The sequence below is a fragment of the Salvelinus namaycush genome, chromosome 2 (genome assembly GCF_016432855.1).
Source record: "Salvelinus namaycush isolate Seneca chromosome 2, SaNama_1.0, whole genome shotgun sequence".
In the NCBI taxonomy this organism is placed as follows: Eukaryota; Metazoa; Chordata; class Actinopteri; order Salmoniformes; family Salmonidae; genus Salvelinus; species Salvelinus namaycush.
This window is the reverse complement of record NC_052308.1, coordinates 21891029-21914323: the sequence shown is the minus strand read 5'-3', so window position 1 is coordinate 21914323 and position 23295 is coordinate 21891029. Positions and strand designations below refer to the sequence as shown.

The 23295-nt window shown below is 43.1% G+C and overlaps 1 protein-coding gene across 1 annotated transcript in view; it reads right to left on the bottom strand.

The window, feature by feature from the left end:
- Nucleotides 1-23295, bottom strand: part of LOC120020663 (FERM domain-containing protein 4B-like) — a 51121-nt gene that overhangs the window by 2573 nt on the left and 25253 nt on the right. Inside the window, exons 8-21 of the mRNA XM_038964369.1 lie at nt 15793-15876; nt 14985-15050; nt 14424-14481; nt 13841-13927; nt 9222-9298; nt 8512-8650; nt 6318-6459; nt 6054-6187; nt 5855-5971; nt 5225-5453; nt 4938-4994; nt 4664-4811; nt 706-1451; nt 328-469 (exon numbers count right to left, since the gene is read on the bottom strand). Of these exons, the coding sequence (XP_038820297.1) occupies nt 328-469; nt 706-1451; nt 4664-4811; nt 4938-4994; nt 5225-5453; nt 5855-5971; nt 6054-6187; nt 6318-6459; nt 8512-8650; nt 9222-9298; nt 13841-13927; nt 14424-14481; nt 14985-15050; nt 15793-15876 (2226 nt within the window). The remainder of the gene's footprint in view (nt 1-327; nt 470-705; nt 1452-4663; nt 4812-4937; nt 4995-5224; nt 5454-5854; nt 5972-6053; nt 6188-6317; nt 6460-8511; nt 8651-9221; nt 9299-13840; nt 13928-14423; nt 14482-14984; nt 15051-15792; nt 15877-23295) is intronic.

Genomic DNA, 23295 nt, shown 5'->3' with positions numbered 1-23295 from the left:
CCAGTAAGATGAGCTAACCACTGGCTGCACAGACAGACGCTATAATCCATATCAAGCAGCCATGCTAATTGGCCTGCAAGTGAGTGAGCACCAACTATCAAACTGTTTCCAACACTTCTGGGACATATCATGATCAGCAAGGGAATGTCAGACACACAGGTCATAATGGTGTGTGGCCGATAAAATCAAAGAGAAGCTTCATTTTTTTCAGCGAGCATCCATTCTCCACAATGACACAGTAGTGGTGTTTAGCTCCATTGTTAAGTAGGATCAGGGACAGCCAATCAGATAAGGAGCTGAATTGGGACTAAGAGTTACTTCTCTCACCTGTTGTGAGCGTGGTGGCTGTAGTGAGCGGTGCCGTAGGAGGGGTAAGGCTGCTGCACCGGTAGGGGCATGTGGAACTCTGACATACCCCCTCCCAGGTGACCGCGCCAGCCTCCTGCGGTGGAGGACTGCTGTGACGAGACTGGAACAGAAACCACAACAAAGAAAAGTTACAATAGGACAATTTATCTCTGAGATATAGAACGCATACGAGTGACTGAATGTTAGCATTCATTGACATGCTTGAATGCAGAGTTGGCTGATGCGTGTCGTTTTGCATTGCCCATTAAAGTGTTACCAAATAATTGCCTTTGACTAACAGACTGGAATATCATTCTGTTTGCATGTGAGATGAGGGAGTTTGCAGGCTGTCTGTACCTGAGGAGTAGGATGTGTTCCTGCTGTAGGGAGCTGGCATGGTCTGGTAACCCAGGCTCTGCTGGGAACCCCTCTGGTTGTAGTCGTAGGCCTGTGGTTGCTTGTGGCTTGCATTCCGGTGGTACCAGCCTTTCAGGTGCTCTGCCACCAGCGCCTTCTGGATGTTCTTGGTCAAATGTTCCGTCCTGGGCAGAGCTTGACGGTTCCTGGGCGGCCTCAGGGTGGCGTAGGGGTTCTGAGCCATACCGTCCATCTCGTCGTCACCATAGCGACTGCTGTACGCATCATGTCCGTGGTAGGCCGGCGCGGCGTGGTACGAAGGGTTAACGTTGTAGTGACCCTCTAACTCGTTGTTGTACATGTAGACTCCGTTAGAGTAGGGCTCTGGCTCTGTGTAGCTGGGGTAGCCCGTCACATAGTAGGCTGTGGTGGTGGGTCGTGGTGCACGGGGGGGCTGGTATGTGTTGTAGCAGGCATCAGCCTGTGCCAAGTTGGGCATGCTGCCCGTGTTGGCGTAGATGTTGCCCTTCCTGCCACGCCGGCGGTCCCTGGGGCGGTGGGTATGGTTCCCAGGCACTGTATACTCCGCGCTGGATTGGCTGGTGTAGGATGAGCCATCGTCCAGGACCTCTGTGCTGTTGCTGCGGCGGAACGGGACGTACGCTGGCGCCAGGGGTGTGGTCTCTTGAGACTGGGACTCCAGACTGCCACTCCGCTGACGGAAATTCTGGGGGTCGTCATCTGACCTGGAAACGAACAACATCATGATGAACAACATAATCCTCTGTCCTTCTTATATACAGAATTAGATTGATCACTATCTGACATAGGGTTAGAAATCCCATCCAGAAGTTATACAGAGAACAAAGGTCTAGACAGGATGCTAGTCTAATTGGGGCTCCTGGCCGGTGTTGAGGAACATCAGAGGCAGCTTTGTATGTGAGGGGAGGTCATGGAGGCCAAGGCCTGTATTCACAAAACATCTCAGAGTAGAAAATTGGTGCTGAGAACAAACATTTTACTCCTACTCTTATGGGTAAAAATAAAAGCTATGCATGAAGCCTCTTTAGTAATAAGAGTCCCACCTAGTCAACATATTTAGGACACTTCATGAGCTGTCCTAACCAGTTAAGAGTTACCAGCAGGTGTCTTGATAATAGAAAAATGCAGCAACTCAGTGGTTCCTGTTTTGATATTTCTACATGATCAACCCATAAATGATCTAGACCTACATGCAACAGTACCTCTTGCACTTTTGATAATGATTTCTTATGAGGCCTATTTTACATGATATACCGAAATAAATAATGTTTTTCTTTCACTTATTGACTTACCTACATTATGTCATTTCAAGTTATCCCTTTGGAGCGCAACATCACGTTGTTAAAACAGATGTCTAAATTGGGCATGCCTTAACGTTTGGCAGTTGAATTCGTCTTGATCTTAGGGTTATGTTAACTTGATTGTGTTCGATGAAAGTTAGACCTTTTAAACGCTGTATGCGACATTATCGGCAAGTGACTTGATGCCTACTGTGCCAAAAAGATTTAGAGTTGTTAGACAGGAGTGACAAGTGTGTTGATAAAACAGTTTTATTGCAAACATGCAGCTGTTAACAACAATCGGAATTAGTTAAAAAAGCTGTATGCATGCCAACATATGAGGCAATAATAAAGAGTAGACAAAGTGATCGTGTCAGGCTAAAATTACAAGCAGTTTGACCATTGCAAAATTTGATGTACAGTCACATTCACTGTGGTTGTCTGAATGGTGCTATATACACTGCTCAAAAAAATAAAGGGAACCCTAAAATAACACATCCTAGATCTGAATGAATGAAATATTCTTATTAAATACTTTTTTCTTTACATAGTTGAATGTGCTGACAACAAAATAACACAAAAATTAGCAATGGAAATCAAATTTATCAACCCATGGAGGTCTGGATTTGGAGTCACACTCAAAATTAAAGTGGAAAACCACACTACAGGCTGATCCAACTTTGATGTAATGTCCTTAAAACAAGTCAAAATGAGGCTCAGTAGTGTGTGTGGCCTCCACGTGCCTGTATGACCTCCCTACAACGCCTGGGCATGCTCCTGATGAGGTGGCGGATGGTCTCTTTAGGGATCTCCTCCCAGACCTGGACTAAAGCATCCGCCAACTCCTGGACAGTCTGTGGTGCAACGTGGCGTTGGTGGATGGAGCGAGACATGATGTCCCAGATGTGCTCAATTGGATTCAGGTCTGGGGAACGGGCGGGCCAGTCCATAGCATCAATGCCTTCCTCTTGCAGGAACTGCTGACACACTCCAGCCACATGAGGTCTAGCATTGTCTTGCATTAGGAGGAACCCAGGGCCAACCGCACCAGCATATGGTCTCACAAGGGGTCTGAGGATCTCATCTCGGTACCTAATGGCAGTCAGGCTACCTCTGGCGAGCACATGGAGGGCTGTGTGGCCCCCCAAAGAAATGCCACCCCACACCATGACTGACCCACCGCCAAACCGGTCATGCTGGAGGATGTTGCAGGCAGCAGAACGTTCTCCACGGCGTCTCCAGACTCTGTCACGTCTGTCACATGTGCTCAGTGTAAACCTGCTTTCATCTGTGAAGAGCACAGGGCGCCAGTGGCGAATTTGCCAATCTTGGATTTCTCTGGCTTATGCCAAACGTCCTGCACGGTGTTGGGCTGTAAGCACAACCCCCATCTGTGGACGTCGGGCCCTCATACCACCCTCATGGAGTCTGTTTCTGACCGTTTGAGCAGACACATGCACATTTGTGGCCTGCTGGAGGTCATTTTGCAGGGCTCTGGCAGTGCTCCTCCTGCTCCTCCTTGCACAAAGGCGGAGGTAGCGGTCCTGCTGCTGGGTTCTTGCCCTCCTACGGCCTCCTCCACGTCTCCTGATGTACTGGCCTGTCTCCTGGTAGCGCCTCCATGCTCTGGACACTACGCTGACAGACACAGCAAACCTTCTTGCCACAGCTCGCATTGATGTGCCATCCTGGATGAGCTGCACTACCTGAGCCACTTGTGTGGGTTGTAGACTCCGTCTCATGCTACCACTAGAGTGAAAGCACCGCCAGCATTCAAAAGTGACCAAAACATCAGCCAGGAAGCATAGGAACTGAGAAGTGGTCTGTGGTCACCACCTGCAGAACCACTCCTATATTGGGGGTGTCTTGCTAATTGCCTATAATTTCCACCTGTTGTCTATTCCATTTGCACAACAGCATGTGAAATGTATTGTCAATCAGTGTTGCTTCCTAAGTGGACAGTTTGATTTCACAGAAGTGTGATTGACTTGGAGTTACATTGTGTTGTTTAAGTGTTCCCTTTATTTTTTTGAGCAGTGTAGTTCACAGCGGACTATGCCTCATCGCAATTGGCTATTCCCCATCATTTGCAACATGTCAATGAGCGTCATCACTATCTTTACTTTGCGGTACCTCGAACTGTCGTGATTAACAGTTGAATAATTTTTACAAGTTGATTTTACTCCTGGCTCAGAGTTTGTCTGAGCAGTCTTTTAACATCGTCCTAAAATCTGCTCTGAGCTGGGAGATTCTTTGTCTTAAAACAGGTTTGAATAGGATTCCTAGGACCTTTCTGAGATGCTTTGTGGATACGGGCCTAACCTACCTGAACTGGATGCTGCTGTAGGCATTGCGGGTGAGGAGGGGGGTAGGAGGCATGCTGTGTGCAGAGGCAGGCTTGTGGCTTTTTTTTTTTTACATGGAGCGTGTTCGGGCTGATAAGAGGAGGTTGTGGGGGCAGCAGGAGAAGAGGCTGGTAGGAATGCAGGCAGCTTTCCCTGGTTCTCCTCTACAGGTCTATACTCGCTGCTGCTCCCTGGACCCCAAGAATAACAGTCTGAAACAGACTGGGTAACAAAACAACCCAGAGCCAGGAGAGCTGTAGCCAGTGGCCAGGCCCATGCAAGAGCACTTACCTGCTGTTGGGGCTGAGGTCCTGGGACTGGTCGTGGGCTGAGGCCAGTCGGTCAGACTGGTAGTGGAGGCTCAGGGTTTCTGAGTGGTGGGGCCGGGGAGAGTACTGCACAGAATGGGACTGTTGCCTTTGGCCTCCCAGATCCTCGTCTAAAACACACAGGTGAACAGAAGGAACTGTCATTGTCACAGCCTGCTAAAAGCTATGGGGATGCTACAGATGTGAACAGAGAAGTTTAGCTAATGTATGTATGATATAACCTCCGCAGCACTCACCATCGTCCAGAGTAAGACTGTCGGACAGTGAGCTGAGTTCTGCAAGGTTCACATCATCTGAGAAAAGGGGAGAAACGAAGGTTAACACATGCTTGTGTTGGGCTTTTCATTAGAAGCCACATCTGATAAAAACCCATGTCCTGAAGTCTTCTTTCTTTCAGACTAGTACAGACAAGGTGCTGTTGACAGGACTTGTGATTCCTCAGTATGCTACAGTCAATCTAAACTGTGTTATCACTGTGACTGTATGCAATGTCTGGCTGTTGGTATGGCGTGGTGTAGGCTACCTGCTATGATTATTGATGCTCTCTGGGTGGGCTTTTTGCCCGTCTTGATCCTGTATTTGTTGATCTCCTCCTCAATCTCCTGCAGCTTCCTCATGGCGTCCAGGCAGTTCCTCCTCCTCTTCTTCTTCACCGTCTTACAGAGCTCAGCCTCGTTGGCCAGTTTCTTGGCCGCCTCCACGATCTTCTGCTGCAGGGCAAACCTGCTCTCCAGGTTTCTGAGATGGGGATCCTGCAGGACAAGAAGACACAGTAGAAACAGATGAGATGAGTAACTTGCACACAGGCATGCAGATCAGTGCAAAGGGGATTTTCACAGGATAAAAGAAGCATATTCATCACTAGAAATTCCTTATCCTGGTCATATATAGAGAATGTACTCCACACACACACACACACACACACACACACACACACACACACACACACACACACACACACACACACACACACACACACACACACACACACACACACACACACACACACACACACACACACACACACACACACACACACACACACAATTAAAATGTTGCATTACAATGTCAATCAAGTCTAAGATTTATTAGCCAAAAGAACACATAATATTTATGACAGCCAGTGGTCCCATCCTGTGACTCCTATACTAACCGCATCATAAGGGAAGAGGTCGTCCAGTTTGAAGGCTGTCCCCATGCGCCGACGCACCGCAGGGGGCTTTTCACCCGAGTCCAGAGGGTACTCTTTAGGCAGCCCGCCTGTCAGCTCCTGGAAAAACAAAAAGAGAACAATCAGCAGTGATATAATCTAATTGAAATTATTTAATTCAAGTACTGATGAAGATGCTTACAGCTTCTCGCAGGCAGATCTTCTTGAGCTCCTCTAGTTTCTGAGTCAGAGAGTCCTGTAAGTCCTTCTCTTTATTCTTCAGGTCAGCAATCTTCTCCTTCTTTAACTCCTCGCTCACATCAGAGTCTCCTGACCCTGCATCAGGCAGACATTCTATTAAAATCATTATGACCACTTCAATCTCATCTAATCAGCATTTGTCTTAATGAAGTCAATAGGACCGATATGTCCGTCAAGCATTGTCCGTTGTTAGCTCATTATCTACCTGCTGAGATGAGGGATCCGTTGCTGGCCATGATGAGCTGGTCTTTACTCTCCATGCTGGACAGCTTACTGATCCTGGGTGCTCCAATCTCCGTCAGGTCCATGGCGATGTCACCCAAACTTCTGGCCGTGGTAACTTTGGACTGGAGAGAGAGGGGGAGGGGAAGAAGGAAAAAGAGGGAGACAGTGACAATCACACATCAGTATTTATTCTTAAATGACTGCGCAGCGAGATAAGAGCCCCATTTGCATGCTTCAGCCCAGGCTGGGAACGGAGCCCTGTCTCTCAACACTATTCCTGGATGAGCACTATCTGCTTCTGAAAGGCTGAAACCCATCTGACTGCAGCGACACACTCATTCACCCCTCGGAGCAACTATCATAACTCACACTCAGCTTGTGTAACGACAGTAATGCAAAATAACCCACCAAAATATGCACCATCTAAACAAACACGTAAAAAAATGTCCTTCTGTGTTGATTCATCAAATAGAGCAGCAAGGAAAGTCGACATTAAATCAAGAATCCCCACAGCTATGCATAGGCTATTCTAAGAATACTATAATATACATCAATTAAAATGGGGCAGAGACATTAGGCCTGCAAAAAAAATCTTGGTCGATCAAGAGTCGTCTGTTCTTTCGACCAATCGATTGTGCTGGGCCTGGCTCAGACTTGCTGCACTGTGTTAAAAAAAACTAAAAAAACAGCGAGTGACTGACTAGCACCCGTTGTCTCCCTCTCCTCCATGCTGCAGAGACCACCACAGAACATCAACAGTGTGTATTGCACTGTCCATGTTGCTGACGCTGCAACATAATTACAGATATTTCTGACTGAAAAGTTATATTCTCGAAATCCCTCATTTGTTTAGGAAAAACATTCTCCATTCCCTCAACCCTTGCTCTACTTACATGACACGTATATGCATCACATGCACCAATAGCGCCTGACTTATAGCATATCATAATATGTAGGCCGTCATTGTAGTAGGCCGTCATTGTAAATAAGAATTTGTTCTTAACTGACAAGTCTAGCTAAATATAGGTTAAATACAAAATAATCACATCAATAAATTGGTTATAACAAACTCCTAACACAAAATGGATGCAGAGGAAGTGACAAATAAACTCGATACCAGGCAATTTTCCCTCATAGCTCAGGAGGTAAAGGGAGAGTCAGACGTGTGGAATAAATTTGACTTGATTTTGGGACAATTTGGAAGAGTGTAAACAACACTAAATAAGTTATAAATAATACCAGAAGCTGGTCTAAACAAAAAAATATTGTAAAGCATTTATTACAGCATAGCAAAGATTTAAAAAAGCAGAATTTGTGAAATTGTTTATCCAACATGTTGTGGTTGCGTGAGGCTTGGTGCACACAGAATCAGTAGGCTATTAAACAAACATCCAACAGAAGAAGGATCTGTCTTATTTCTGTAGATATATATGGATGATTTATAAAGCCAGGCACATTTAACAGTTAGGCTATTGATTATAGACCTAATTAAGTTGGGGTTTCCTCTCTCCTCACTTTTCTTAGACAATTAAGGCACGGGCTGTTTTCTGGTCTCCTAACTCCGCTGCTGCCTCCCGCCGCATTGTTCTCAACACCAATATGCTGGTTAACCTTGCAATTATGCGCACAGCAACATCGTCTAGGAAGCACACTGATATTTTTCAAAACCACGGACAGCGACCACTATCCAACGTGGGAGAAAGCGCATTTTTTTTATATAAAATACGAGAATGTTTTGTTTTGCACCATTATTCTTACATAATATAACCATATACGATTTCAGTAGCATGTCTTACACTGATGGACTGTGCCATCCCAACAATGGATCAGTCCACTCAGACAGTCACGAATCAGACAGGTGTCTTGTACACCATGATTTAACAAAAACAATTTTTTGCTACTGCTCGACTAAAGAAATCTTGGTCGACCAACAGCCTATCAACCAAACAATCGACCAGTCGACTAAATTGGGTCAACCATAAGAAACATGTTAGCAAACAGAGGAGTAAAGGTTAAGACAAGGACAGGAGCACTCAGATGTGGAGTGGAGTGAGAAAGAGCATGGTGGGGGTGACAAGGCCCTGATAAGGCTAGGAACAGCACAGAGGCACAGATGCAGGTATGGGGATGAGGGTAGGAGAAGAGCAGTAGTGCTGTGCTGCTGACACACTCACTTTGCTCTGCTTCCTGTCCAAATAGAACTGATGCTGACTGATGGCCATCACCCAGATGGTCTTAATCAGAGAGTGGCTGGCATACCACGTGTGAATGACCAATCCAGTCTGCCCGAATGTACGCCTGGTAACTATCCTTCTGTGGATAAAAAAAGAGTAATTTCATCTCTTTAATCCAGACTGACAACACAACAAGTGAATACCTGGATATCTAACTATAGATACACTTTTAATAACATGATGGGTACTGATATCAGAATCATACACAATCAGAGATTAGAAAACAATTCCTTGCATAAACTAATCTCATGACTGGTTCTGTAATTCAATACATTGATGGGAGAGAGATGCAGTGTTGGAACAGAGATTTTTAATTCCAGCCAAGGTGGCTAGCAGCACCATATTAAACATGTGATACAGCACTGAGGCTGGAAGTGCTGCAATGTCCTGAGAACACTGACTGCAGCAGTCCTTTACAGCAAGAAGGAAGGCCTTCATTCGACACTAGCAAGATATTGTATTGGAGACAGCTCATTGACACTAGGCTCTGAAATTACGCCTGTTATGATTCAGAAAGGCTAGGATCAGAATAGAAGACAACAGATTCCTGGGTTGAGTTCAGTAGGCACCAAACATTTTGAGGTTTGAACCTGACGCTACAGAACACAACCCAGGATCACTATATGCATCCAGTGTCTGTTCCATCTCACCTGTCAGGGTCGTTCACCTCTACAGCAAATTTCTTCTCACGGAAATACAAATTCTCCAGCTGCTTCCACTGAAACAACTGCAGACAGAGAGAGAAAACAGGACACACCACTTAGTAAATAGTCCACTGGACCATGCCGTTTGAGTGAGTGGCAGACCTAGAGAGATGTGCTTTGATACATCCGTATTTATTCCAAGCGGCTTGAGGCATCCAATGTGTGGACCATCTAAACTCAAACACAATGCCACTAGCATGGAAAGACACTAGTTTAGTCCCAGATACACCAGCCTTTCTCAACGTTAACAATAACAGTAGCAGCAGTGCACAGAGGACAGCCACTCAGTCAGGTGGAATTTACTTACTACTCAGTAATTAAGCCAGTGTAGAGAGCAAGACTTGCCTAGCAAGAAGCCTCTCATTTCATTCTGCCCTGGAGAGAGAGCGCTGAAAACAGGAGGAGGAGTGGGTGGGGTGAAACATCTGCAAACAGCAAAACCGAGCTTTCTTTAGAGAGATTTGGAGCTCTTTTCGCTGAGAGCGATGGACTCTCCCCTGGTCTGGCTGTGTGAGAATCCACCACTGGCACCAGGGTCTGGGGTGTAGATTTATGGCAGAGGGATTTAATAAACATTCTCTACCAGGTACTGGCAAGCCAGGCAGATAGCCATAGCTCTAAATAATAGAACACATGACCCTTGACTACAGTCCTCAGCGAGAAATCTAAATGATCTCACAAGCAACCCAGCCTGAGAACTGATTTTAGTACATTGAAGTCTTGGTAAAAATGTTAATAACACAATAGGGATCTTATTCTTCTAAACAGGTTCTACATGTTTCCAGTATAGTATACACCGCAGTCACTGCTTTACAACTGTGGATTGTACAGCACATTAACATACAATTACTTACAGGTAACCCAAAAACAGAATGACAACAGCAACTCAACTAAATGTGTCCTGAACTACCTAGTCAGGTAAAAGGGGGCTTACCAGAGCAGGTATATGTGCTTTTTAAGTCCCGGGTGAATTATCAGGGTGTTATTGAATCCTTTGGCCAAGTTTCCCACAGGGCTAGAGCGTCCTTGAACAATACATTCATCTGTTCTCAGACAGCCAGATAGGTGTTGCAAGAGTGTCAGCTGAGCATGCTCCGCCTCTCTCCCCCCATCCCCTCTGACATCACAGACACCTCACTCTGACCTCGCCCACCTTGCACTGCTCTGCTCTCTCTCCTTTCCTCATCAATTGGCTCTGTGTAACTCACTCCTTCTCTCCCTCTATCACAATCTTCCTCCTCAGTCAAACCAGATGAACAAGCTGTGCACAGAGAGGTATTCAACCTCCTCTCCTCTTCTGGGAAAAGACCATCATGACCCCTTTCTTTCAGTGTGTTTCCCTTCATCCACAGATCTTAGATTAGCCCTCCACATTCATAACCCTTAGTACCTTCATTACCCTTTGTGATGTGTTATCTGGGTTCTACATACCATGCCAACCCCTGTTGTTCAGAGTGCTATCAACTCCAGCCTCCCACCGCTCCCCAAGACAAATATTTCAGGAATCTACTACTTTGGTCTAATCATTAATAGCGGGCCCCTCTTCACCTCCATGTGAATACAGGACGGCTCTCGGTCAGCTCTCAGAACTGGGCCCAAGCTGACAAGGAAGAATCTCTCACTACACCTCTAAAGTCAGTTATTAAAACCAAAGGAAAATGTAAAACTGAATTTCTGCAACTCACAAAGCAAATGCTGTAGCCAATAACAGTGTATTAGGTGTCAATATTTCATAAGATGTTACTTCATGCTTTAAGTAAAGTGACCCAGACCATTTCTCCATTGCTGCTCCAGCCAATACTGTAGGCCTAGCCTAATCAATTAGATCCCCAGTCTAACTGTGGATTGGGAGCATGGTAATTACTGAACAATGGGAACCAGCAGGCTCCACACTTCCCACAGACTCACCCCATTGTGTGGGATACCCCTCTCTAATTCACAAACCCCCTGGATACTTACTACAGCACATTCAGAAAATAAACAGATAACAGACATTTACATAACTAGATCATTAGACAGTTTCAAAACACCACACACACACACACACAACCATTTTAATGAGTGCTCAAGTATGGCCAAAGGTAGTAAGTGCCAAAATATATCACGGATGTGTGACACACCTTCAACTCTGATCACAAGACCCCACTTACTATTTGGACAGAGGAAACAGTCCAAGCCAGTGCTGCCAAACTGCATTGCAGAGAAACTACCACCAAAACTAAACATGAGGTGAATGGTAGAGAGACAGTCCAGTCATCTAGAGAACAGAACAGTAGTTCCCCATCTCAGTCTCATTTATTTCAGATGTTAGCGGTTTCACTTCTCATTAGAGCCCATGCCAAAATACCTGTGGTTTGAGATATTCCCAGAACATTCTGATGCAGACCCAACCCTGAACCCACAACAACCTCCCCAGACTCCCCCAGGCCCTGTGACGTGATGGAGGAATCCTCTGAGGAAGATAAATAATGTGTGTCAAAGGTTGGGACTTACACGCAGGAAGAGAACCACCACACCCTTCTCATACAGTCACATGGCACGCTGGTTCACTGAACATTTCCAGCAGAGGCATGACGAGAGAGAATGCTACAGTCGACTACAAACACACACATTAATTAAGGCTCTGGTTTTAACCTATTATATACTGAGGTGAAAGAAGTGTAAAGACGGCTTATAGGGAATGGAGCTGCACGGTCCACTGACACAGCTAGCCTTGGATTTTAGCACCCATATAAATATTTGAGCAGCCTTTTATTGTTCCAAGATAAAAAATGAAGGGTCTAATCATATATGATTATTACCATTACAGAAATTATTTTATCCTTACTGAGCTGTGCTTACATTGGTTTTATTGGTTGACCATATAACTGGACCTGCAAGTGATTATAATACAAGTAAGTGTCAAATGACTTGCTGATAAGAGGAAGAGAGAGATGGACTGAAACAGACAGACACGGAGAGAGAGAAAGAGAGATAGAGTGATAAAGCCCTTTGAATTGAAATTGGGAGAGAGAGAGCGAGAGACTGAAACAAATAGACAGAAACACACACAGAGAGCCAGAGCGAGAGAGAGAGCGCTCTCTATATCACAGCCATTTGCTCCTCAGACCATCTTAGAAATAACTTTTCATTTAAAGTACGGCCTTTGTATAAAATGTGTTGCTCTAGCATACATTTTATTCTCCTGTATGGTTTTGTGTCCTATACCCATTAAAATACATACTTACCCTTCCCTTCTTCCATAGTCATGGTCCATCTATGACTATGTCTGAAGACTCAGAACGACGTGTTGGTTACTATTGAGATTTTGGAAAAAGCCCCAGTTCTCTTTTACCCAACAGACAGGGATAGGAAGTTGTGGTTCATCCCATCCATTAAGTTGTGATAAAGCTGACATCCATAAAAAGGCTACAGTAGCTTCTTTCAGCGCATGTCACTGAAGTCTGGGAAAACATCACTTTCAAAAGCCTTTTCATCCCGAGTTCCCAAGATTCCTCACAGGACGATTGGAGTGCTGCAGTGGGATTCCTTTTCTGCAGCCCCCCCTTCAAGACCCCTTCAGCCCCCTACCCTTCAAGACCCCCTCAACCCCCCCACCCTTCAAGACCCCCTCAACCCCCGTTCCAAGCCCCTCACACCCTTCCAAGCTTCTCACAGCCCCCCTGCCAAGGTGATTGTGTTTTATTGCTTGATCAATTGTTTGCTCTCCGAGAGAAACACACACACACAATGACAGGCAGCTTTGCATAATGAGCACAGCATGCTTGGAGAAGGGCAGAGGGGGGCTGCGATGAATACAAAGGTCGCCAGCCTGGATAGGAAGCACTATCAATATTCTACCAGATGACAGGCCCCTCTAGAACAGCAACAAGAGTTGTGCACTTAAAAAAAAAAGCATATTACAAAAGTCCACCATTTCACCAGGGGTCTGCTACGGAGGAGTTTTGGCATGAGTGCTCCCTCCCTCCATGTGTGGTTGGTTGGCCTGGGTAGAGCATAGCTCTCTCTCAGAGCTGAGCCCCTCACAGAGACCGCCCAGGCTGGCTTGGTGCCGGCTCATCCAGCCCCAGAGCCCTGCCTGCCTGCTCCCCATCCTGCACCATAATTACACCTTCCACTGGAAGGGCTGCTGAGAAAGGAACTGGGATACGCTGGGTTTAATACATGGGACACGCCCATTAATGCCTTGGCATTAAGCAAACCCAGCTGTGTCAACAGGGATCCAACATGGGAACAGGTAAGAGACATAGTAATGAAACTGGCGGAGGAAAACACACAAGAATATATTGTAACTTTTTTTGCCAAAACTGTAACTTTAGGTATCATATTTGGAATCACAGTCATGGTTATTTCAATCACACCCTAAATGAGGAATGCCACAATCTTATCACCATAATCCAGATACTATCACACCCACGTTGATAACAACTTTCCCTCCCTTTACCCTGGCCAAGAACACAAGCTTTTTGTTGCCATTATTTACAGTTTGGTGGATTATTAACCAGAGTGGGGCTGGTTGTTCAGTTAGACCATAAGGAGAAACAAGTCACAGAAGGCCAACCTACCTTCCGAGGTTTCAACTTGTCCTGTAAATCGTACTGTCCAATGCCTTTATAGCTGACTCCCAGCCACCACGGCAGGCCCTGCTTGTCCTGTTGGGAAGGCAAGGCACAGCAGTCATTAGGAGCAGCTTAAGTGGTACATTTTTAAAAGAAGAACGGGCCATTACTGTGGCAATTACCCCATTAGGCTAGCAGCACTAGCAACACAAGGAGAGATCAAATGCATTGAAGCAGCCCTAAAAAGCCACAGACCGAGTCATTTTAACAGCAGCGTTTGATGTGCTCAGACACCCTGCTTTAATGAGTGAGGTAGGAGAGCGGGGCTGGTGGGGTTGAGGCTTTGGGAGTGAGAGAGTTGCTGAGAGAAGGATCACTCAATCATTAGTTAACTAAGCACTGAGCCTGAGAAAACAGCCAGCTAAGGTCCCTGTCCAGACTCCAGAGGGAAAACGGCTGTATTTCTATCTGAACACACTACTTTTTTATATTTAAAAAATGTTAGCTAGATGGGAAAGCAAACATGAAAACAAATGTACAGATGTTTGATGCTTCCTACTGTAAGATACAGGGTTGATTTCGTTCTTACCTTTACTGGATAATAATGAACTCCATATGTAGGGAGGGACTCCACTAAGGCCAAATACCTTCAAAACGGAGAGGGACACGTTAGCAGTAATTCAGGCAGTTACACTTCATCAACGTCTGTGAGGCGCTGCTCTACAGAAGTTTGAAAGGGGTTTAAGCCCCAGTCAGTCATTCACCAGACACAGTCATTTACAGTGGCGGAGCCATCGATTTCTTTACAGGGCCTTGGAGAATCAATTGATCAAGTCAAGGGCACAAATCATACAGCCGTGTGTAAACGACCTCACTAGGCTAAGCCCTCCCAGGGAAAACAGAGTGGACCTCTGTCACACACTGCTGGCTGCCCACAGCATAGTAAAAGTTCGCTGTCCCCTAATTAATGACACATTCTGGCAGTGTGACAGCAACCCCTTTCAAACAAAAACACAGGAGTAGACGCTACAGAGGACTGCAGAGTGTGTTGGACTGATGAACGTGCTGAACTAGAGGTACACAGCAGCTCATTTCCTCCATGCACTTGACCCAGATTAACATAAAAAGGCCCATTTATTACATGACTTACTGCACAATTGCTTGCCCTCTGCTGAGGCCCTTCAGGTTCTCATAGTGCTCGATCACTCGGTCTTCACTGTAATAGAGAAAAATAAAAGCCGAAATGAATAAGCCATTACTGATTGTAACATATCCCCAAACAGAGACAAGTGGTGAGACAGTCCTTCCCTGACACACATTGTTCCTGTTCATGGAGAGAATTCTGTCTGGCCTACTGGCCTGACCATGGTTCTCATCTCCTCTCAGCTCACACACACGACCCATCTGCTCACACACACACACACGGCCCTGTAATTCCAATCTGCCCATTAATCCATACAGCTGCTGTTCATCAGTGGGCTGGGCTGCAGCCACAGATGAATGCTGAGGCAGAAGAACAAGATGCAGCAGCATGCACTCAGACAGACACAGGAGCTGTTAACCAGCGGCTGGCCTGGCCGTCTCGTTCTCTCTCCCTCCTGTCTAGCCCAGCTCCCATGAGGACATGATGAAGTCAGCACCACCCTGGCTGTTCATGATGCAGCCAGACGTAATTAACACAGAGCACTAATTAATACAGCCCATCGGAGATAAACAGCCTGGCAGGACTCTGGGTGTACCTCCACCTCGCTGCCCACACCAGCTCATCTGCATGGGAAAATAAGTGCTTTGTGCATCCAGGTGTTAGCTACAATTAAAAAGCCATTTGATGGGGATAGGGACGGGGTGGGGGGAGGATTGGTATTGACAGGACTGCGGTCTGATATCTATGGGACTGTGTGTAATCCACTTGGATTAATACCCCTTGTGCATTTGTGGTTAAAGAGTGCACTGCTTACCAGTATACCAGGGAGGGGTGCTCCCTCAGGATTCTAGTGGGTAAAACCGGGAGCTTGTTCAGGTCCGACCTGGAGCTTTCAACACTGTAAATACAGAAGGATTGAGACATAATGATCAACTGAATTAATTCACAAGAACAGTAACAGTTGTATCTTAAAAAGGCTCATTTACATCTCCAATAGGGCCAGGGGGCATTTTAAGGCTCCATAATAATAACACTGCTGATTGATCAAAAGTTTTTAAAACGCCGTTATTAGACTGTCATTACACTATTAGACTGTCATTACACTATTAGACTGACATTACACTGTTATACTGTCATAACACTATTATACTGTCATTACACTATTATACTGTCATTACATTATTAGACTGTCATTACACTATTAGACTGACATTACACTGTTATACTGTCATAACACTATTATACTGTCATTACACTATTATACTGTCATTACATTATTAGACTGTCATTACACTATTAGACTGACATTACACTGTTATACTGTCATAACACTATTATACTGTCATTACACTATTATACTGTCATTACATTATTATGCTGTCATTACACTATTAGACTGTCATTACATTATTAGACTGTCATTACACTATTAGACTGACATTACACTGTTATACTGTCATAACACTATTATACTGGCATTACACTATTATACTGCCATTACACTATTATACTGCCATTACACTATTATACTGTCATTACACTATTATACTGTCCTTACACTATTATACTGTCATTACAATATTACACTGGCATTACACTATTAGACTGGCATTACACTATTAGACTGGCATTACACTATTATACTGTCATTACAATATTATACTGGCATTACACTATTAGACTGTCATTACACTATTAGACTGTCATTACACTATTAGACTGTCATTACAATATTATACTGCCATTACACTATTATACTGTCATTACACTATTATACTGGCATTGCACTATTAGACTGGCATTACACTATTATACTGTCATTACAATATTATACTGGCATTACACTATTATACTGCCATTACACTATTATACTGCCATTACACTATTATACTGTCATTACACTATTATACTGTCATTACACTATTATACTGTCATTACACTATTATACTGTCATTACACTATTATACTGGCATTGCACTATTAGACTGGCATTACACTATTATACTGCCATTACACTATTATACTGTCATTACACTATTATACTGTCCTTACACTATTATACTGTCATTACAATATTATACTGTCATTACAATATTACACTGGCATTACACTATTAGACTGGCATTACACTATTAGACTGGCATTACATTGTTATACTGTCATTACAATATTATACTGGCATTACACTATTAGACTGGCATTACACTATTAGACTGGCATTACACTATTATACTGCCATTACACTATTATACTGCCATTACACTATTATACTGTCATTACACTATTATACTGCCATTACACTATTATACTGTCATTACACTATTATACTGCTATTACACTATTATACTGCCATTACACTATTATACTGTCATTACACTATTATACTGTCATTACACTATTATACTGCTATTACACTATTATACTGCCATTACACTATTATACTGTCATTACACTATTATACTGCCATTACACTATTATACTGCCATTACACTATTATACTGTCATTACACTATTATACTGCCATTACACTATTATACTGCCATTACACTATTATACTGTCATTACACTATTATACTGTCATTACACTATTATACTGTCATTACACTATTATACTGCCATTACACTATTATACTGCCATTACACTATTATACTGTCATTACACTATTATACTGCCATTACACTATTATACTGCCATTACACTATTATACTGTCATTACACTATTATACTGGCATTACACTATTATACTGGCATTACACTATTAGACTGGCATTACACTATTATACTGTCATTTTAATATTATACTGGCATTACACTATTATACTGGCATTACACTATTAGACTGGCATTACACTATTATACTGTCATTACAATATTATACTGCCATTACACTATTATACTGTCATTACACTATTATACTGGCATTACACTATTAGACTGGCATTACACTATTATACTGGCATTACACTGTTATACTGTCATAACACTGTTATACTGGCATTACACTGTTATACTGTCATTACACTATTATACTGCCATTACACTATTATACTGTCATTACACTATTATACTGCCATTACACTATTATACTGCCATTACACTATTATACTGCCATTACACTATTATACTGTCATTACACTATTATACTGCCATTACACTATTATACTGCCATTACACTATTATACTGCCATTACACTATTATACTGCCATTACACTATTATACTGCCATTACACTATTATACTGTCATTACACTATTATACTGCCATTACATTATTATACTGCCATTACACTATTATACTGTCATTACACTATTATACTGGCATTACACTATTATACTGTCATTACACTATTATACTGCCATTACACTATTATACTGCCATTACACTATTATACTGCCATTACACTATTATACTGTCATTACACTATTATACTGGCATTACACTATTATACTGTCATTACACTATTATACTGCCATTACACTATTATACTGCCATTACACTATTATACTGCCATTACACTATTATACTGCCATTACACTATTATACTGTCATTACACTATTATACTGTCATTACACTATTATACTGTCATTACACTATTATACTGCCATTACACTATTATACTGGCATTACACTATTATACTGGCATTACACTATTATACTGGCATTACACTATTATACTGCCATTACACTATTATACTGTCATTACACTATTATACTGTCATTACACTGTTATACTGCCATTACACTATTATACTGTCATTACACTATTATACTGTCATTACACTATTAGACTGGCATTACACTATTAGACTGTCATTACACTGTTATTACACTATTATACTGTCATTACACTATTATACTGTCATTACACTATTATACTGTCATTACACTATTATACTGCCATTACACTATTATACTGGCATTTCACTATTATACTGGCATTACACTATTATACTGCCATTACACTATTATACTGTCATTACACTATTATACTGCCATTACACTATTATACTGCCATTACACTATTATACTGCCATTACACTATTATACTGCCATTACACTATTATACTGGCATTACACTATTATACTGGCATTACACTGTGTAATTACTACTCTAGAACTCCATGATGACCATCTCTGAGTTCAATAAACCCCTATATCCAATAATAACCCCAAATTAGTTCTACAGAGCAGAACACAGGGGACAGAGATCATGTGAAATATCAACATTAAAATGTTATACAAATTGTCATTGATGCGTTTTACAGAACAGGTAAAGTCCCACGTCATATAGGAAGAAAGTGATAACCAAATCAAAATAAAAAGTGGTCATGTCTGGACATTTTTCATATTTCTAACTGGCAGGCTATTGATGCATTCCAACAGACTAGGCTTAATATCCACTTAGGTCTTGCCAAAGTGTCTCAATAGAAACAGATAAAAGCCCTTTTAATTAACAGAGGAAATTGAAATATAGTTCTATCATGTCAAGGCGCAGTTCCAGAATGGGATGGTAATTATGACTCACAAGTAAATGTTTTTCAATGTTATCACATGTGCATTCTTTGAGGTGTGTGTGTACAGTACAGGCGTTGACCTCAATCTTTGCATGCCAGTGTAAAGAGTGAGAGATAGTCCTACCATACGTCATTTACCATACAATTTCATAAACACACAATTAAGACCTAATTTAATCATAAATGCCACAGGTACCTCAAATCTGGAGGTGATCTAATACACAGCAATAGAAAAGTAACTCTCTGTATTAACTGTGTTGTATGTCACTGTCAAGGTCTGAGATAGTGAACTATGAGTCACTCCAACACATGATGGGGGAGCATTTGCTCTACAATTACTGATCGACAAAGAGGGCTATGACTTGGCAGGCCAGAGCACTGGAGCCCGGAACAAAAGCCATTCACCAGTTTTGGCAGCCCATGCAGTGTTGAAAGGTACTGTACAACTCACAGAGGAGAGCTTTTCAAAAATAGGACTTGGCCTCTCAGACAGGACTCAGACCAGTAGATCCTTCATATCTGTATCATGTTCTAAACTACTGGGACAACATAGTATACTTATGTTTTAGTATTTTTTAATTGAAACTATTTGATGTAATAACTACTAAAGAAAATCAACAAAAGAAACTACAAAGCATGAGCTGAACATTTTCAAATATGTCACTTGCAGTTTCTCAATGGTCTCCAAAGTGAAATGAAAAGAACTAAACAATCCTTAGAATGCAGAGGCCATAATGATCTAGTAATATGAACCTGCTCACTCAGTAGAAAGGTGAAACACTACAGAGAGAAAGCCACTTGAATCATTGTTCCCTAGCTAGCTGCCTCTCGGAGGTTCACTAGTCTCTGCTGCTATGGCAGTTAGTTCACTGCTGTGGAGTTGGATGGCATACATTTTATAGGGCGCTGAGGCTGGTGTTGTTAGGGTGATCTACTATGTAGCCACATTGCGCTGTCAGCAATCTGGAATTCATTACACGTCCTGTGACGTGGGCTGGGGGCAGCTCCTCCACCCTGCCAGCCAGCAAGGGTGTCGGCTAAACACTCATACAGTAGGTCAGCTATTTCAGTGGGCTGATAGTAAGTCCCTGTTAAGGAAATGCAAAGAAAGAGACCAGGAGATCCCCATTGCTGTGAAATTCCCAGTAAAAGCAGGTTGGGTCTACATTTGAGTGAGTAAATCGACAGTGTCAGGGGTGCTGTAGCCTTTAGGCATAATGGTTTATACTAATGAAGTTTAACTGGGATGTGACAGTCATCAGCTGAAAAGTATTACATGGTGATATTACACTGCATGTCATCTAGGCTACTACATTAACACTGCATAACATCAAAGGTAAAATGATAACCCTTAGGCTACATGTTTTTATTCCCCTATATGCACATGATCCCAATGAACATGCAAAGTCAATCCAAGGCTAGAAGCGCAACAGGAAACTATAAAGTGATTGCTCAGCAGGGGGGCCGGCTTTGACTACAGAGAAATGACATCATAATGGTAAGTATTTGACGCCCGGCAGTCTACCGTGGGCCAGTGAAGACTGCACTCCTGAAGCTCATCCCTTTTAGAACAGGCAGTAGGGGGTTCTCCCTAACTCCTCCACATCTAATCTCAGAGCTGCAGGGCCCTTTGCAATTTGTGTCTAGAGCTGCACATGTTTTATGAGAGGATTTGCCAACATTCCTTATCCAAAAAGGTAGAAATTAAAACCATCAGAGAGGAAAAATATGTATTAGTCTACTCTCTCCTGGGATATGTAGTTGGACAGGCTCCCATCCACACTGATTTCACAGACTTTGTTGGCAGGGTCTGTTTCATTGTGCTTTCAGACAGGACAAAGTGCAGCTGAAACATTAACTGACGAAGCTGCCTGACACCGCAGGGCTAAACAATCTGAAAACGCACCCTTAATATACTGCAACACAAGGCCGTGAAGGGCATCACTGGGCATCCTGAAAACTATACAATGAACTGAAGCTTGCCCGAGAAGTGGGCTTTAAAAAACAGGTGCTGCTGAAATTAGAGTTTTGCGAGTACAAAGATAAGACCTTGACGTAGAAACAAACTGCATTTTAAGCATTAAATATCACAGTGTGCATTCACACAATACAATTTCTTACAGAGCAGAGCAAAGCTTTTGTGTTCAGATAGGGCTGTTGCCCAGCGGTCTCTAGGAGACCCAAGCTGGGGATAACATCCCACAGGTACAACCTGCTCAGTGCTCGTCCACTCTGACGGACAGGACAATATTTCCTGATTACCTCAGCCCTCTCTTTTCCACCTGATGACTAAAATAACAAACCTTATCACCAGGCCAAGCCTTTCAGTGCTTTATCTCTCCACCAAAACACATTAGGCTTTGTAAAAAAAAAAAAAATATATATATATATACACAGTTGAAATCGGAAGTTTACATATACCTTAGCCAAATACATTTAAACTCAGTTTTTCACAATTCCTGACATTTAATCCTAGTAAAAATTGCCTGTCTTAGGTCAGTTAGGATCACCACTTTATTTAAGAATGTGAAATGTCAGAATAATAGCAGAGAGAATGATTTATTTCAGCTTTTATTTCTTTCATCACATTCCCAGTGGGTCAGAAGATTACATGCACTCAATTAGTATTTGGTAGCATTGCCTTTATATTGTTTAACTTGGGTCAAATGTTTCAGGTAGCCTTCCACAAGCTTCCCACAATAAGTTGGGTGAATTTTGGTCCAGTCCTCCTGACAGAGCTGGTGTAACTGAGTCAGGTCTGTAGGCCTGCTTGCTCGCACACGCTTTTTCAGTTCTGCCCACACATTTCTATAGGATTGAGGACAGGGCTTTGTGATGGCCACTCCAATACCTTGACTTTGTTGTCCTTAAGCCATTTTGCCACAACTTTGGAAGTATGCTTGGGGTCATTGTCCATTTGGAAGACCCATTTGCGACCAAGCTTTAACTTCCTGACTGATGTCTTGAGATGTAGCTTCAATGTATCCACATAATTTTCCTTCCTCATGATGCCATTTTTTTGTGATGTGCACCAGTCCCTTCTGCAGCAAAGCACCCCCACAACATGATGCTGCCACCCCCGTGCTTCACGGTTGGGATGGTGTTCTTCGGCTTGCAAGCATTCCCCTTTTTCCTCCAAACATAACGATGGTCATTATGGCCAAACAGTTCTACTTTGTTTCATCAGACCAGAGGACATTTCTCCAAAAAGTACGATCTTTGTCCCCATGTGCAGTTGCAAACCATAGTCTGGCTTTTTCATGGCGGTTTCGGAGCAGTGGCTTCTTCCTTGCTGAGCGGCCTTTCAGGTTATGTCGATATAGGACTCGTTTTACTGTGGATATAGATACTTTTGTACCTGTTTCCTCCAGCATCTTCACAAGTTCCTTTGCTGTTGTTCTGGGATTGATTTGCACTTTTCACACCAATGTACGTTCATCTCCAGGAGACAGAATCCGTCTCCTTCCTGAGCGGTATGACGGCTGCGTGGTCCCATCGTGTTTATACTTGCGTACTATTGTTTGTACAGATGAACGTGGTAACTTCAGGGGTTTGGAAATTGCTCCCAAGGATGAACCAGACTTGTGGAGGTCTACAATTCTTTTTCTGAGGTCCTGGCTGATTTCTTTGATTTTCCCATGATGTCAAGTAAAGAGGCACTGAGTTTGAATGTAGGCCTTGAAATACATCCACACGTACACCTCCAATTGACTCAAATTATGTCAATTAGCCTGTCAGAAGCTTCTAAAGCCATGACATCATTTTCTGAATTGTTCCAAGCTGTTTAAAGGCACATTCAAC